We start from the raw sequence: 12,878 nt of genomic DNA on the forward strand, positions 1-12,878 counted from the left end.
TTTGGGGAATAACATTTATATTTAAATTGAAAGTGAGTGATAGTGAATATTGAAAAAAATTAGTGAATTTCGCTTGAAAAAAATTAAACTTTTTGTGAATTTGTTAAAAATATTAAAATTTAAAAATAAAAAATTTATTATGTTTGTATATATGAATATATAGTTAAAAACTTAAATTAGTTGGAGAAGAATTTTAATTATTTGAAATGGATTTGATGTTTAATTTGTGAGCAAAAATAAAAACATGATTATTCAAATTTTTCTACAATTTATAATTTTTTCTTATTTAATTAAATTAATTTTAATATTTAATTTGTTATGTAGCATTTTAAAAATTACTTGAAATTTAATGTAATATTTTTTTTTAAAATGACGTGGCAGGTGTGTCAGCTGATATGGCAGCTGACGTGGGAGAGTATGTTACACTTACCAAAAAAGGGTTTAAAATGTTAGTTTTTAGTGTGTTCAGGGGTCCAGATGACAAACATGTAAATAGAAGTGTCCAATTTACAAAACCGACATAGTACAGGGGTCCAGAAGGTCATTTTGCCAATATTTTATTATATTTCATAATTACTATATGAAAAGTAAAAAGGAATTGATTGACTTTCGAAATTACATGAATGTCATATTAATAATTTAAAATATTCTTATACAAATTTCATTAATCTGAATATAATAATATATGTCTAACTAGAAATTTATTAACCAAACAAATGAAGAATTTAATTAAATGATAGAATTATATATGAGTCATGCGTACCACGGTGGTAGCCAACTAGTTATAGATAGAGATACGAATAATGTAATTTTTCATATAAAGTATCCTTTTTGTCAAAAAAATAAAAATAAAAATAAATTATAAGTATTAATTTATAGATTGCCTAACCCCAATATCTTGCACACTCTCACTTCTGACTTAGCAAAATCCCTAAACTCCACAGATGCACACGCTCATTTTTCAAATCTGAAATCTTTTTCATACAGTTGCATTAGACAAATATTTGTTGATCTCATATTGAAAAATTTATTTCAGTTTGTTTTCGGTTAACGCTTTTTAACCTAACCGAAAAATCGAACCGATCAAACGGCCGGCCCTAATTAATTGCATATATATAATAGCATTGAATAATTTTAAGACGTTATAATGGAGAAATTTGATAAGGTTGGGTTGTTGTTCTTGTTATCTTTGATGGTGATAACATTATGGTTTCCGATTGTTGACTGCTCAAAGAAAGCAGTAGGAGTAGCCAGAAAAGAAGACATACCGTATATAAAATGTCAGGTGTGTGAGAAGCTGGCGTATCAGTTATACCATCATGTTCAGAATAAACAAGATGAGATCTCTCCTAAGAAGGTACACTTACCTCGTATATTTTGGTGTTCAATGGATTAGAATTCAGAAAAGTGATTGAAACAATTGTTTTTTCTTGGAGTTTGTTTTTGTTGTTGTTTTTTTTTTCTGATGCAGTTTGGGTTGTGGTATGTGATATCATGTAATGTTTACTATGTTTTGGTGATCGGACCTTGTGTTGATGGCACAACTTTGCTGTTAGTTGTCATGTTTCGCTTCACTTTAGTTGTTTATTTTAATTAGTACTTTGATTTGCTTCACTTGAGCCGAGGGTCTTTCGCAAACAGCCTCTCTACCTCCGAGAGGTAGTGGTAAGGTTTGCGTACACTATACCTTCCTTGGATCCCACTTTGTGGGATTTAACTGGGTATGTTGTTTTTGTTGTTTGTCTGATGCAATGATGCAATGGATATGGTTTGATGATGTCAGATCTCGGAGTATCAGATAATAGAGATTTCAGAGAATGTATGTAATTTAAAGAAGCTGGAAGCTGATTGGATTCTTAAAATTGATATAGTTGAACAAGGAGACAGGTTGGAGGTAAGATTTCTACAATGCATCTTTCTTTTTATTTATATAATGTCTTCGTCCATCTTCTTTATCTTTTTTAACTTCTTTTTGGTGAATTGGGCTGGTTGCTATACAGTGGCAGGCCAGGAATTTTAAGCGGTGGGTGTTAAATCTCAAAGTGTTCAGCCAATATATTTGTATGTTATAAGTAGTAATCTGATGTAAAAATAATCGTGTTTTGGTAAAACAAAATGAGCTGCAATGAGGGTCCAACATTTAACTGTTGGTATATAATCAGTGTAGCTTCTACTAATTGGGCTGCTGGCAACATTAACATATCTATGTACACATCCAATTCATACATAAAGTCTAGACAGAGTACAAGCAGAAGCAAATTCAAAGACGTTGAAGTCTAGCTTCTGTAATGTCCATGTCCCAACTCATTCTTATAACATTTTTAATGCGCGTAGTTGTAGGTGGTGATCAAGATCTTCACGTCCATGCTTTGACTTCATTTAATTAGGCTAGGTTTAAGCGTAGAGAAGAAATAGCAGAATTGAGTTTGTAATTAGTAGCGCGTAAGCTGGCCCGGACACCAAGGTTATCAAAAAAATTAGTAGTACGACTAACTATATATCTAAGAAACTCAAATTTTAATGACGTTATTGAGTTTGGACATTGTAGTAATACCTTATTCCCAAAAACCCAACCCGGGAAAAGATGTATTTCGAGATGATTTTGGGTCATCAATAGGATCTTTTTGGATTATCAGTTTAAACGTTTATTAAACTATAATGTTGTGTGTGTTTGCCGAGCCGGGATTCTGTAGCCAGTCTCTAGCATCAATGATTTTCCAGATCACTATCCAACTGGCCTGCTTTGGAGTTCCCATGTGTTGGTTTTAAAAATAAAGATGAGTTAGAAGAGAAGAGACGCAGAAAAGTTTATTTTTCTTTTCTGGTAAAAGGTTCATATTGTTGATCATCAACTCCTCCTTGAATAACACTATTACAACCAAAAATAGATTAAACTTACGATAAAAAAAACCTTTTCGATATCAAAAATAATAACTAATCAATTTCCTACAAAAAATAAAAATCCTAATTTGACTAGGAGTTGTATGTAAAAAAGTTGGAGAAAAATAAAAAATAAATCACGTGTATTATTCTTTAAAGCAACTTTTAAGAAAATGGTGACCAGAATCTTGTTGAAGGAATGTGGTTGGTGCAACCGCTATCAATCAACCAAAAATTTGTTGAAACCTTACTTGAGATACATGTTGCAACAAAAAGATGGTCTTTTTCTTTATCTTCTTCATTGACCATACGTGCATCTGCTTCATGGTTCTCAAATTTGCTTTGCAAATCATTGCTTCATGGCCAAGTTGATTGCGCTTGATGCACTTTGCGTCTGGCCTTTTCCAACATCTACATGGTGGATGACCCATTTTTCCACGGTGCTCACAATGTGGATAATTTTTTAATTTTTACCCCTTCTTTGAGTTTTATGGTTGGCTACTAAGACTCTTTCAACCATACCATCTTGCCTCATAAGTTTTCTTTGTTCCAGTGCCTGAAAAGAATTAACAAATCTGCCAAGGTAATTTTAGACAGATCATGCGTATTTTTCAAGGTAGTTATACATGCTTCATATCTTTCAAGCACTATAACAAGAATTTTTTGAACAATTCTTGAATCTTTAAATTCAGTGCCTAGTAATCTTACCTTGTTAACAATGCCAAGTAATCTGTCCGAATACTCTTTTACTGGCTCAGAGTCTTTCATTCTCTGCAACTCGAACTCTCTTATGAAATTCAGTAATTGCATTCCTCGAATTCTTTCATCTCCAGCGTATTCTTTCTTCAGATAATCCCAAATTTCTTTTGGTGATGTAAGAAACATAATTCTTATAAAAATAGTTGTTGAAACGGAAGCAAACAGAGTTGCCTTTGCCTTAGACTTCGTGATTTTCTTTTCCTTGTGACTCTTGATTTGGGCTGTGGTGGGATTATTTGGCAGCGGATTAATTTTATAATCATCTTCCACAGCTTCTCATAGATCAAGAGCCTCCAAGTAAGTCTCCATTCTCACGGCCCATAATTGATAATTTTCACCATAAAAAAACGGGTGGAGCCATTCGTGAAAAACTATTTTCAGAATCCATCTCTTCACTCACACTCACAGGTCCCTTAAGGAAAGTAGCTGTGATACCAATTGTTGGTTTTAAAAATAGAGATGAGTTAGAAGAGAAGAGACGCAGAGAAGTTTATTTTTCTTTTATGGTAAAAGGTCCATATTATTGATTATCAACTCCTCCTTAAATAGTGCTATTACAACCAAAAATAGATTAAACTTACCATAAAAGAAAACCTATTTGATATAAAAAATAATAACTAATCAGTTTCCTACCAAAAATAAAAATCCTAATTTGACTAGGAGTTGTAGGTAAAAAAGTTGGAGAAAAATAAAAGATAAATCACGTGGATTATTCCTTAAAGCAACTTTTAACACCATGCTACCCAAACTTCTGCCCTTTATGTAATAGTTGTGGAGCCACTGAACCCGTAGCTTGTCTTTCTTCATAGAGACTGCCCATAACAGCTTACTGATGGCAGCTTTGTTCCATTTAAAGAAATTGAGAATGTTTAGTCCAACAGATTTTGGTTTGCATCGCGTATCCTGTTACAGCCATTCCACAAGAAGTTCCTTCATATGCTAGGACTTTCCTTGGAAGTACGAATTTGTTTGCCTTCAAGCAGGACACTCTTGATAAGTTGAACTCTACCCCCATAAGATAGAAATCTGGAAGTCCAGCACCTCATCTTGAGGCAATTTTGTCTGATCGTCAGTTTCCTAGAGGATAGGGGCATATATAAGTAATTGATGACGGGCATCATCCCTACTGAGAAATGAAATCAGCTATCAGTGTATCTTTGAAATCATGGTGGACTTCAGATAAATGCTCAAAACAGTGAAGCATCAATCTTGTAGAAATCTTGTCAACCCTGCAACATATTCAAAGATCATTAGTAAAACAATTATGTATTAATGCATTAAATATTCCATGGCCATAGGATCTCCTTGCCTTAGGCCTTCTTAGCCCACAATTACGACTCTGTCGTTTAACTCAGTATTTCTATGTTATTACTTGAACAGTGTAGCTTTTAATTTGATAGAATTATTGAAGTTCTGATGGTGGACATCAAGTTCAGTTTATATATCTCAGAGAGGATTCTTATTTGACATTGCCAATGTTCAGCTGGTTGAACAAGACTCTGAAGGACAATGCAATTCAGAATGCAAAACAGTAGAGCGTGCTTGTCAAGATGTAAGTTGTTCTACTTATTGTATATTTGGTGTTAGCAGTGATGCAAACAAATACTGGTTTCATGAATGCTTAAAGAGGTTGCAAGTTCATAAAAGTCTGCAGCTACGGAAGCCCTTTTCTTAACCTTTTCTCCAAATAAAGAACTCATCTCCTGCCCAATTTCCTCTCCTTGTGCAATTATGATTTGATTACATTTATAATGATATCCATACTCATTGTCTTCCTATGTTAATAGATTGACAGCATTTTGCTTGTTGCTCTTGATTTTTCTTTTCTTTTGGCTTCAGTATAGCTTGTTTTGTGAATAAGTGCTATTTGTCGCTGTCTTCAGTAAGGCATGCAAACTATTTTCTAGCAGCAATTATCTTTCTTCATATTTTGCAGGTCATGGATTATTCTGATACGGATGTGGCAGAATATTTATATAAAACCAAACCAGATCTTGATTCTTTGAAAAGTTTCCTTTGCAAGGATTTGACCAAAGCTTGTAGTAAGGCACCACCTCCAGTTCCTAAGGTAATGTCATTCTTTATGACACTGAGGTTTAACCAGTACATTCATCCTCTATCAGGATTTCTGTGCTTTTCTTCTTCTTTGTCATGTCCTCTGGCTCCACTGTTATTTGGTTTTGTAATAGTATAGCACATAGTCCTTTTCTTTAGTCATGGAAGACAGACCGCAGCCCAGAATGTTTTCATCTTTTGTTGTAAGCTTCAATTGCTACACTGCATCGTCTATCAGACACATAGTTGGTTTGTGACAGCAATTCAAATGTAGGAAGAGTGACCTGTGCTTGAGCACGTACTGTTTCAAAATATTTGATACACAGGAGTATGTGTGAGTGATGTGATGACAAATTATACGTGTAATGTTTTGCTTTCTTTTTGGGGAGAAATAAAAATTGGTTGCTAGCTGTACTGAGAGACTACATCTCAAGAATACAACGCCAACACCAACAAACCCAGTGTATTACCACATAGTGGGGTCTGGGGAGGGTAAAATGTACGCAGTCCATACCACTACCTCCGGAGAAGTAGAGGGGTTGTTTCCGATAAACTCCCGGCTCAAGACAAAGAATAGTAAACAAATTCATAATAAAGCATGAAACAAGATGGAATAACAGAAATAAGACACCCACAAAGTAATACCTTACACTAATGAACCAAAGGCACCCACCACCCCCATACCCTCCTACTTGCAGCTCCAACCTATGGACACAGCCCTAAGACTACCAGCCCGGCTACTCCAAAGCTCTCCTAACTACTGGCTAAGACTCACCCACATGCACTAGCCTTTTAACCTAATTTGCGTCCTCCATACCTTTCTATCTAGGGTCATGTCCTCAGTAAGCTGTAACTGTTTCATGTTACGTCTAATCACCTCTCTCCATTATTTCTTCGGCCTACCCCTACCCCGCCTGAAACCATCCAAAGCTAGCCTCTCACAACTACGAACTGGGGCATCCGTGCCCCTCCTCATCACATGCCTGAACCATCTCAGCCTTACTTCCCGCATCTTGTCTCCACCAGAGCCACTCCTAACCCTATCTCCCATAGTAAGCCTACACATCCAACGCAACATCCACATTTCCGCAACCTTCAATTTTTGAATGTGAGAGTTCTTGACTGGCGAACACTCCGCTCCAGACAACATGGCCGGACGAACTGCCACTCTGTAGAATTTGCCTGTAAGCTTGGGCGGCACCTTCTTATCATACAACACTCCCGAGGCGAGCGTCCATTTCATCCATCCTGCCCCAATACGGTGGGAGACCTCCTCGTCAATCTCCCCATTCCCCTGAATCATAGACTCGAGATACTTAAAACTATCCCTTTTACAAACGGAATCCAACCTTACTACCACTTTATTCTCCTGCCTAAGTCGTTAAACTTGCATTCCATATCCTCTGTTTTGGTCCTACTCAATTTGAACCCTTTAGACTCAACGGTTTGTCTCCAAACCTCCAATTTATCATCCCCGGGCCCGGCCCCTCGGTCTCATCAATCAAAACTACATCATCTACAAAAAACATACACCAAGGCACCTCTCCTTGAATACGTCAACACATCCATCACCAAAGCAAACAAAAACGAGTTAAGAGTTGATCCCTGATGCAACCCTGCAAGATAGGAAAATGCTTTGAATCTCCTCCCGCCGTCCTCACCTGAGTCTTTACTCCATTATACATGTCCTTAATCGATCTGATTTACTCCATCAGGACCCCACACACCTCTAAGCATCTCCAAAGAACCTCCCTAGGGACTTTGTCGTACGCCTTCTCCAGGTCGATGAGCACCATATGTAAGTTCCTCTTCCTTTCCCTATACTGTTCCACCAGCCTCCGCACCAGGTGAATTGCCTCTATCGTCGAGCGACCGGGCATAAATCCAAACTGATTCTCCGAAATACACTATCCTCCTCAACCTCCGCTCGACCACCCTTTCCCAAAACTTCATAGTGTGACTCAGCAACTTAATACCCCTATAATTGTTGCAACTCTGGATGTCACTTTTGTTCTTATATAAAGGAATATAGTACTCCATCTCCAAGCCTCGAGCATTTTCGCAGTCTTGAAAATCTCGTTAAACAATTTAGTCAACCACCTTAAACCAACCCCGTCAGTAAACTTCCAAATATCCATTGGACTCTCGTCAGGCCCCGTCGCCCTCCCCCTTCGCATCATGCGAATAGCCTTTCTGACCTCCTCCACCTTAAAACGTCTACAATAACTGAAATCACGGCACTCCTCTAAGTACTCCAGCTCCCCTAACACAATGTCTCTATCCCCCTCATCATTCAAGAGTCTAAAAATACGACTGCCACTATGAAAATACGGTCATAGGCGGTGCAATATGGCAAGGTGCTAATTAAATGGACGAAAACCTTTTGGAAGTGTTGGGCTAGAGGCATACCATTATTATGTAAAGTTATGTTAATTATAATATAGATCCTTTAACTTGGAAACAGGAAGGCATCTGAAATCTGCTTTTGTGCCTTGCAACCCTTAATAATGAATTTCTCCCCTTGAAGAATGTGTCTCACCGATTCATAATTATTTGGCTGCAGGCTGTTTATTCTTCTAAGCATAGTATAGCAGATTCTGTGATAAATTCTTGACTTAGCAGTTCAATAAGCAATAAGATTAGCTTTCCCGTTCATAGTTTGGTGATTCTTTCTTCTTTTGCTTCAGAATAGAGCTCCGGGAGAACCTTTTATTGCAAAGTCCTCAAAAGAGGCTGAAATGGAAAAGCTAATGCGATCCATGCAGGTAATTTTCTTTATCATGAGTGTCAGCGGCATGATTTCTTTCTATATAATGCCCGTGACTCAGAATTTGAAATTTACAACATTTTGCCTTCAGGATATGCCTGGAGCCCCTGGTATGCAAATGTATTCCAGGGAAGATTTGATGAACCAAAGGTTTGGTGGTGAAGATGCTGATGAAGATGACGATGATGACGAAGGAAGCTTCCCGTCAAAGGTGGTACGTACATACGAGTAGTCTTTTATGCCAGACTCCTTTTAAATCAATCAAAAGTGCGCAATTGTTATGGAAATTCTCTGCAGGGAAAGGTTATTAAAGAAAGCCAGAAGACTGATTGGAAGCAACAGATCACAAAGGGAATTGAGGACGCAAGCCAGACTCTGAAGAAACACGCTAACAGAGTATCCTACAGGGTGAGAAAGTGGTGGGCAGCGAAGAAAGCACAATGGAAGAAGAGTTCTAAAACTGGTAAGGGAGAGCTATAATGATGGTGAAGTTCCTTTTTCCTCCTCTTTCTTTTCTCCCTTTATAGTGCAGTTTGATGAGAGACAGGAAAACTGTAATTCTCTTCTTGTGTCCATGAGATTTTTGTTTCTCTGCCGCCATCTTCGGCAATTTACATGTCATGTACGTTTACTTTCAATGAGTCTTCTAATCTTGTTAGAGATTTATTTACCAGTAAAAAAAGTAGAGAACTTCTAGTACTTTTTCATTTTTATTACGAAATTTATATTATATAAAATAATATTTCAGAAACATGAGTTTGAATGGGATAACATGGACGTTCTTGGGATTGAGGTATAGGTGTTGTGCCAACATTTTCAATAGGACAGTCCTGTTTATTTGTACCAAATATATCACCTTTTGTCCGCTTATTGCCCGAATCTACACTTGTTGTCTGTGGGATATCCAATTTTTTAAATTTCTTTTTGGTTTCTCACCTGGTGTTCTGTACGCATATTGGACTCTGGTATCCAATTATGCTTCCTATCCCAGGGAGACAAATCTAAAGTGAGGGATTTTTGCCAGAGTCCAAATAATATTATATATAATGTTTCAGAAACATGAGTTTGACTGGGATAACATGGACATACTTGGGATTGAGGTATAGTTGTTGTGCCAACATTTTCAATAGGACAGTCCTGTTTATTTGTACCAAATATATCACCTTTTGCCCGCTTATAGCCCGAATCTACACAATTGGACTCTGGTATCCAATTATGCTTCCTATCGCATGGAGACAAATCTAAAGTGAGGGATCTAAGGTTGTCCAGAATGGAGGGAGGAGGAGGGTAGTATTCATTCTAGTTTGTGTAATTGTGTGGTTTTTTGGAGCTAATGGTCGTGTATCATGCAAACCTTTGGAAAGAGTGAGCTGGATTGAAAATGATCAGCTGTGAGTATAAGATATGTTCTGCTTTACGGCAAAGAGGGACAAGTAGAAAAATGTATGCTGTACAACACAAAGCATCATAGCATCTGATAACACTGAGTTCTGAAACAGAACAACGTCGGCCATCTACTGAGCATAATATCAAGATCTCGAGGATTCTTCTTGTTCGAAATGCCCATCTCAGAGGAGATCAAAGGTCAATTTTACGTTTCCAATTTCCACCTCCCCCAGATATACATGTCCATAATTATCACACAAAACTAGCTAGATAAATGTATCTTCGGATGAAATATTTAGAAAAGCCGGTTCATTACCAAAGGAAAAGTACAGCAGCAAGTCAAAGGAGCTGCACAGGTAGTCCATTAGTGTCACCTTAATCCCCTCTCCGCCCCACCCAACACAGGTAAAATAAACAAAAACGAAAGATAATTGCTCAAAAGTTCAATGAAAGCAAACACAAAAATTATAAACCTGTGAAGAATCTTGTCAATTTGTGACAAAAAGACGTGCATCAAAGTAAGCTACAAGAGCATGGATGTAATCGTCACGTTCTGCGATTACCTTAAAATACAACTGTGAAGGAAGCATCACCAGAACTTCTGTTTGTCCCATACTCAAATAAAAGAAGAAAGAAGAAAGAAGTATGTATTTTTGTCCCCAAATAAAAATAACTATAATTGAGTTATATTTACTCCCCACCAAATTTGATTGATCGATAACTTCTTCTCATCATTTACTGAGGTAATCTTTTAAAATCTCTCTCAGTTTTTTTTTGTCTGTCACTATATATCACTCTGTGCTCTCTCAATTATCTATCCTTTCTAGATAGAGCCGTCAATATGGGCCCGGCCCAATCCAATCTGTATTTGATGGAGTTGGGCTTTAGTTTTTGCAGCGCATTTAAGAATAGAGCTTTTTAGTCCGGCCTAGATAAGTCCGTGACCCATGAGGCTTGAGCAATGTGGGTTGGGCTAGTCCGTGGGTCGACCCTTAAGTCAATTGCATGCAACTATTTAGATTGTTTATTAGTATTTTTATTTAGTTCGAAGGATATCATGTCAAAAGTTATTTAATTTCGCTATTAGAAGTGTTTTTTAGGGTGTTGGAGACTTGATTAACAAGTATTAATCCTATGAAATATTGGCTGATAATATTTATGTTTATTAATATTCTAAAATTAAATTATAAAATATTATTTTTAAAAAGAGGACGGACCTGTGAAGCCCGTAGCCCACAAAGTAATGGTGTGGGCTTGGTGTTTTTTAGTCCATCATTTTGATGGGCCAATCCAGCCTTGCCCGTCAAACTCAAAGCCCGTATGGGCTAGCCCAGATGGGCTGGTCCGACCCGTATTGACTACTCTATTTCTAGATGAGGGAGAGTCCCTTGGCAGTTTGCAAGTGTTGCGCTAGCTATCTATTGAACATTTGATGATTGGGTCTTTGTTTTATGATTGATAATGTTACTGGATATATATATTTCGTATGTGTCAAGATGAATGTTTGATCGATAATATGATATATGGAAGTGCTCGACTTGCTTAGCGATCAAAGCTAGTTCACTAAGGTAGTTTATTTTTTATTTTAAGAAAAAGTAGGTGCAGACATTTTTTCTTGATTGCGTGAGCTTGCTAACCAGCGAACACCGACATCTTGGTATAAAGAAAACTGCCTGATTTTCTTGGTTACAATGAGGTGACTTATATCAATTGTCTATATATTGAACATTTGATTGTAGTGTCTTTAGCTTGTGATCAATAATAGATTTAACAAAAGAAAATAAATTGATGCAGTGATCCATCTAAAAGGGTTGGTGGCAGCCTTGTCATAAATAACAAGTGAGGTCTGAAAGGACAGAGTATATGTAAATCTTATCTCTACTTCGTAGAGATCGATTGAGAGTTATTTTTGATAGATCCTTGATTTAAAATAAAATATATGCGAGCATTTTGAAAAAGGAAATACAAAAATAAAAACAGTAACAACAATAAAATAATGTGAAATAAAGAGCAATGCACGACATACAAAATAAGCCAACAAATAATAGGATATTGAAAGCACAAAAAGACATAAGTGATACTTGAAGAACAAAAAACTACAAGAATTTATCTATATCTATACCTAATAAGAGAGGCAAAACTGTCATGTGACAGCATGTTATAAAAGCAGCAATATTTTAAAAAAAATAAAAAAATAAAAACCTATTTTTTTAACACACATAACTTCCCCATTACAATGGAAATACACTTTTTAAAAGATGAGTAACACCGGCCACTTACAAATAATTTTTGCTAATTTGGTAATAAACTATTACTTAAAAAACAACTTAAATAACAAAAGATACAAAAAAGCAATTTTCATTACAACATTAAAAAAATTACAATACAAATTTAAACAACAATAACTACAAAAAAATAAATAAATAATTACAATACAAATTTAAACAACAATAACTGCCAAACAAAATAACATTAACTAAAGATGGAAAAAAAACATTTTTCATTACATTCTTAAAAAATATTTAAACAACAATAACTGCAAAAAAATAAAAAAATAATTATGATTAAATTTTAAACAACAACAAATGCAAAAAGAAAATGAGATATACACATGCCATCTACAAGTTTGTTTATTTTAATTATTAAAATTTAAAACAATAAAAAGTAAAAAGTAAGAAATTTAAAGAGATGCGTGATTCATTACAACATTTAAAAATATTACAATACAAATTTAAATAACAATAACTATAAAAAAAAAAAACAAATAATTACAATACAAATTTAAACAACAATTACTGCCAAAAAAAATAGCATTAACTAAAGATGGAAAAAAAACCATTTTTTATTACATTCTTAAAAAATATTTAAACAACAATAACTGCAAAAAAAAAAAATAATAATTAGAACAAAATTTTAGACAACAACAAATGCTAAAAAGATAATAAGATATACACACGCCATCTAACAAGTTTGTTTATTTTAATTATTAAAATTTAAAATAATAATAAGTAAAAAGTAAGAAATTTAAACA

The 12,878-nt window shown here is 35.5% G+C and overlaps 1 protein-coding gene across 4 annotated transcripts; it reads left to right on the top strand.

The window, feature by feature from the left end:
- Window positions 1-750: 750 nt before the first annotated feature.
- On the top strand, window positions 751-9,160 carry LOC107843353. 4 transcript variants are annotated; one of them, XM_016687594.2, is made up of 7 exons: window positions 751-1,357; window positions 1,784-1,894; window positions 5,123-5,191; window positions 5,576-5,707; window positions 8,382-8,459; window positions 8,553-8,675; window positions 8,759-9,160. In XM_016687594.2, exons 1-7 carry the CDS (start codon window positions 1,148-1,150, stop codon window positions 8,939-8,941), a joined length of 906 nt encoding a protein of 301 aa, XP_016543080.2. In that variant the 5' UTR covers window positions 751-1,147; the 3' UTR covers window positions 8,942-9,160. The 4 variants fall into 4 exon arrangements, with proteins under 4 accessions (XP_016543080.2, XP_016543081.2, XP_047254538.1 ...); XM_016687595.2 differs by having other exon boundaries at window positions 761-1,357; window positions 8,553-8,672; XM_047398582.1 differs by having other exon boundaries at window positions 862-1,357; window positions 5,090-5,191.
- The last annotated feature ends 3,718 nt before the right edge of the window (window positions 9,161-12,878 follow it).

This window comes from Capsicum annuum, chromosome 10 (genome assembly GCF_002878395.1).
Source record: "Capsicum annuum cultivar UCD-10X-F1 chromosome 10, UCD10Xv1.1, whole genome shotgun sequence".
In the NCBI taxonomy this organism is placed as follows: Eukaryota; Viridiplantae; Streptophyta; class Magnoliopsida; order Solanales; family Solanaceae; genus Capsicum; species Capsicum annuum.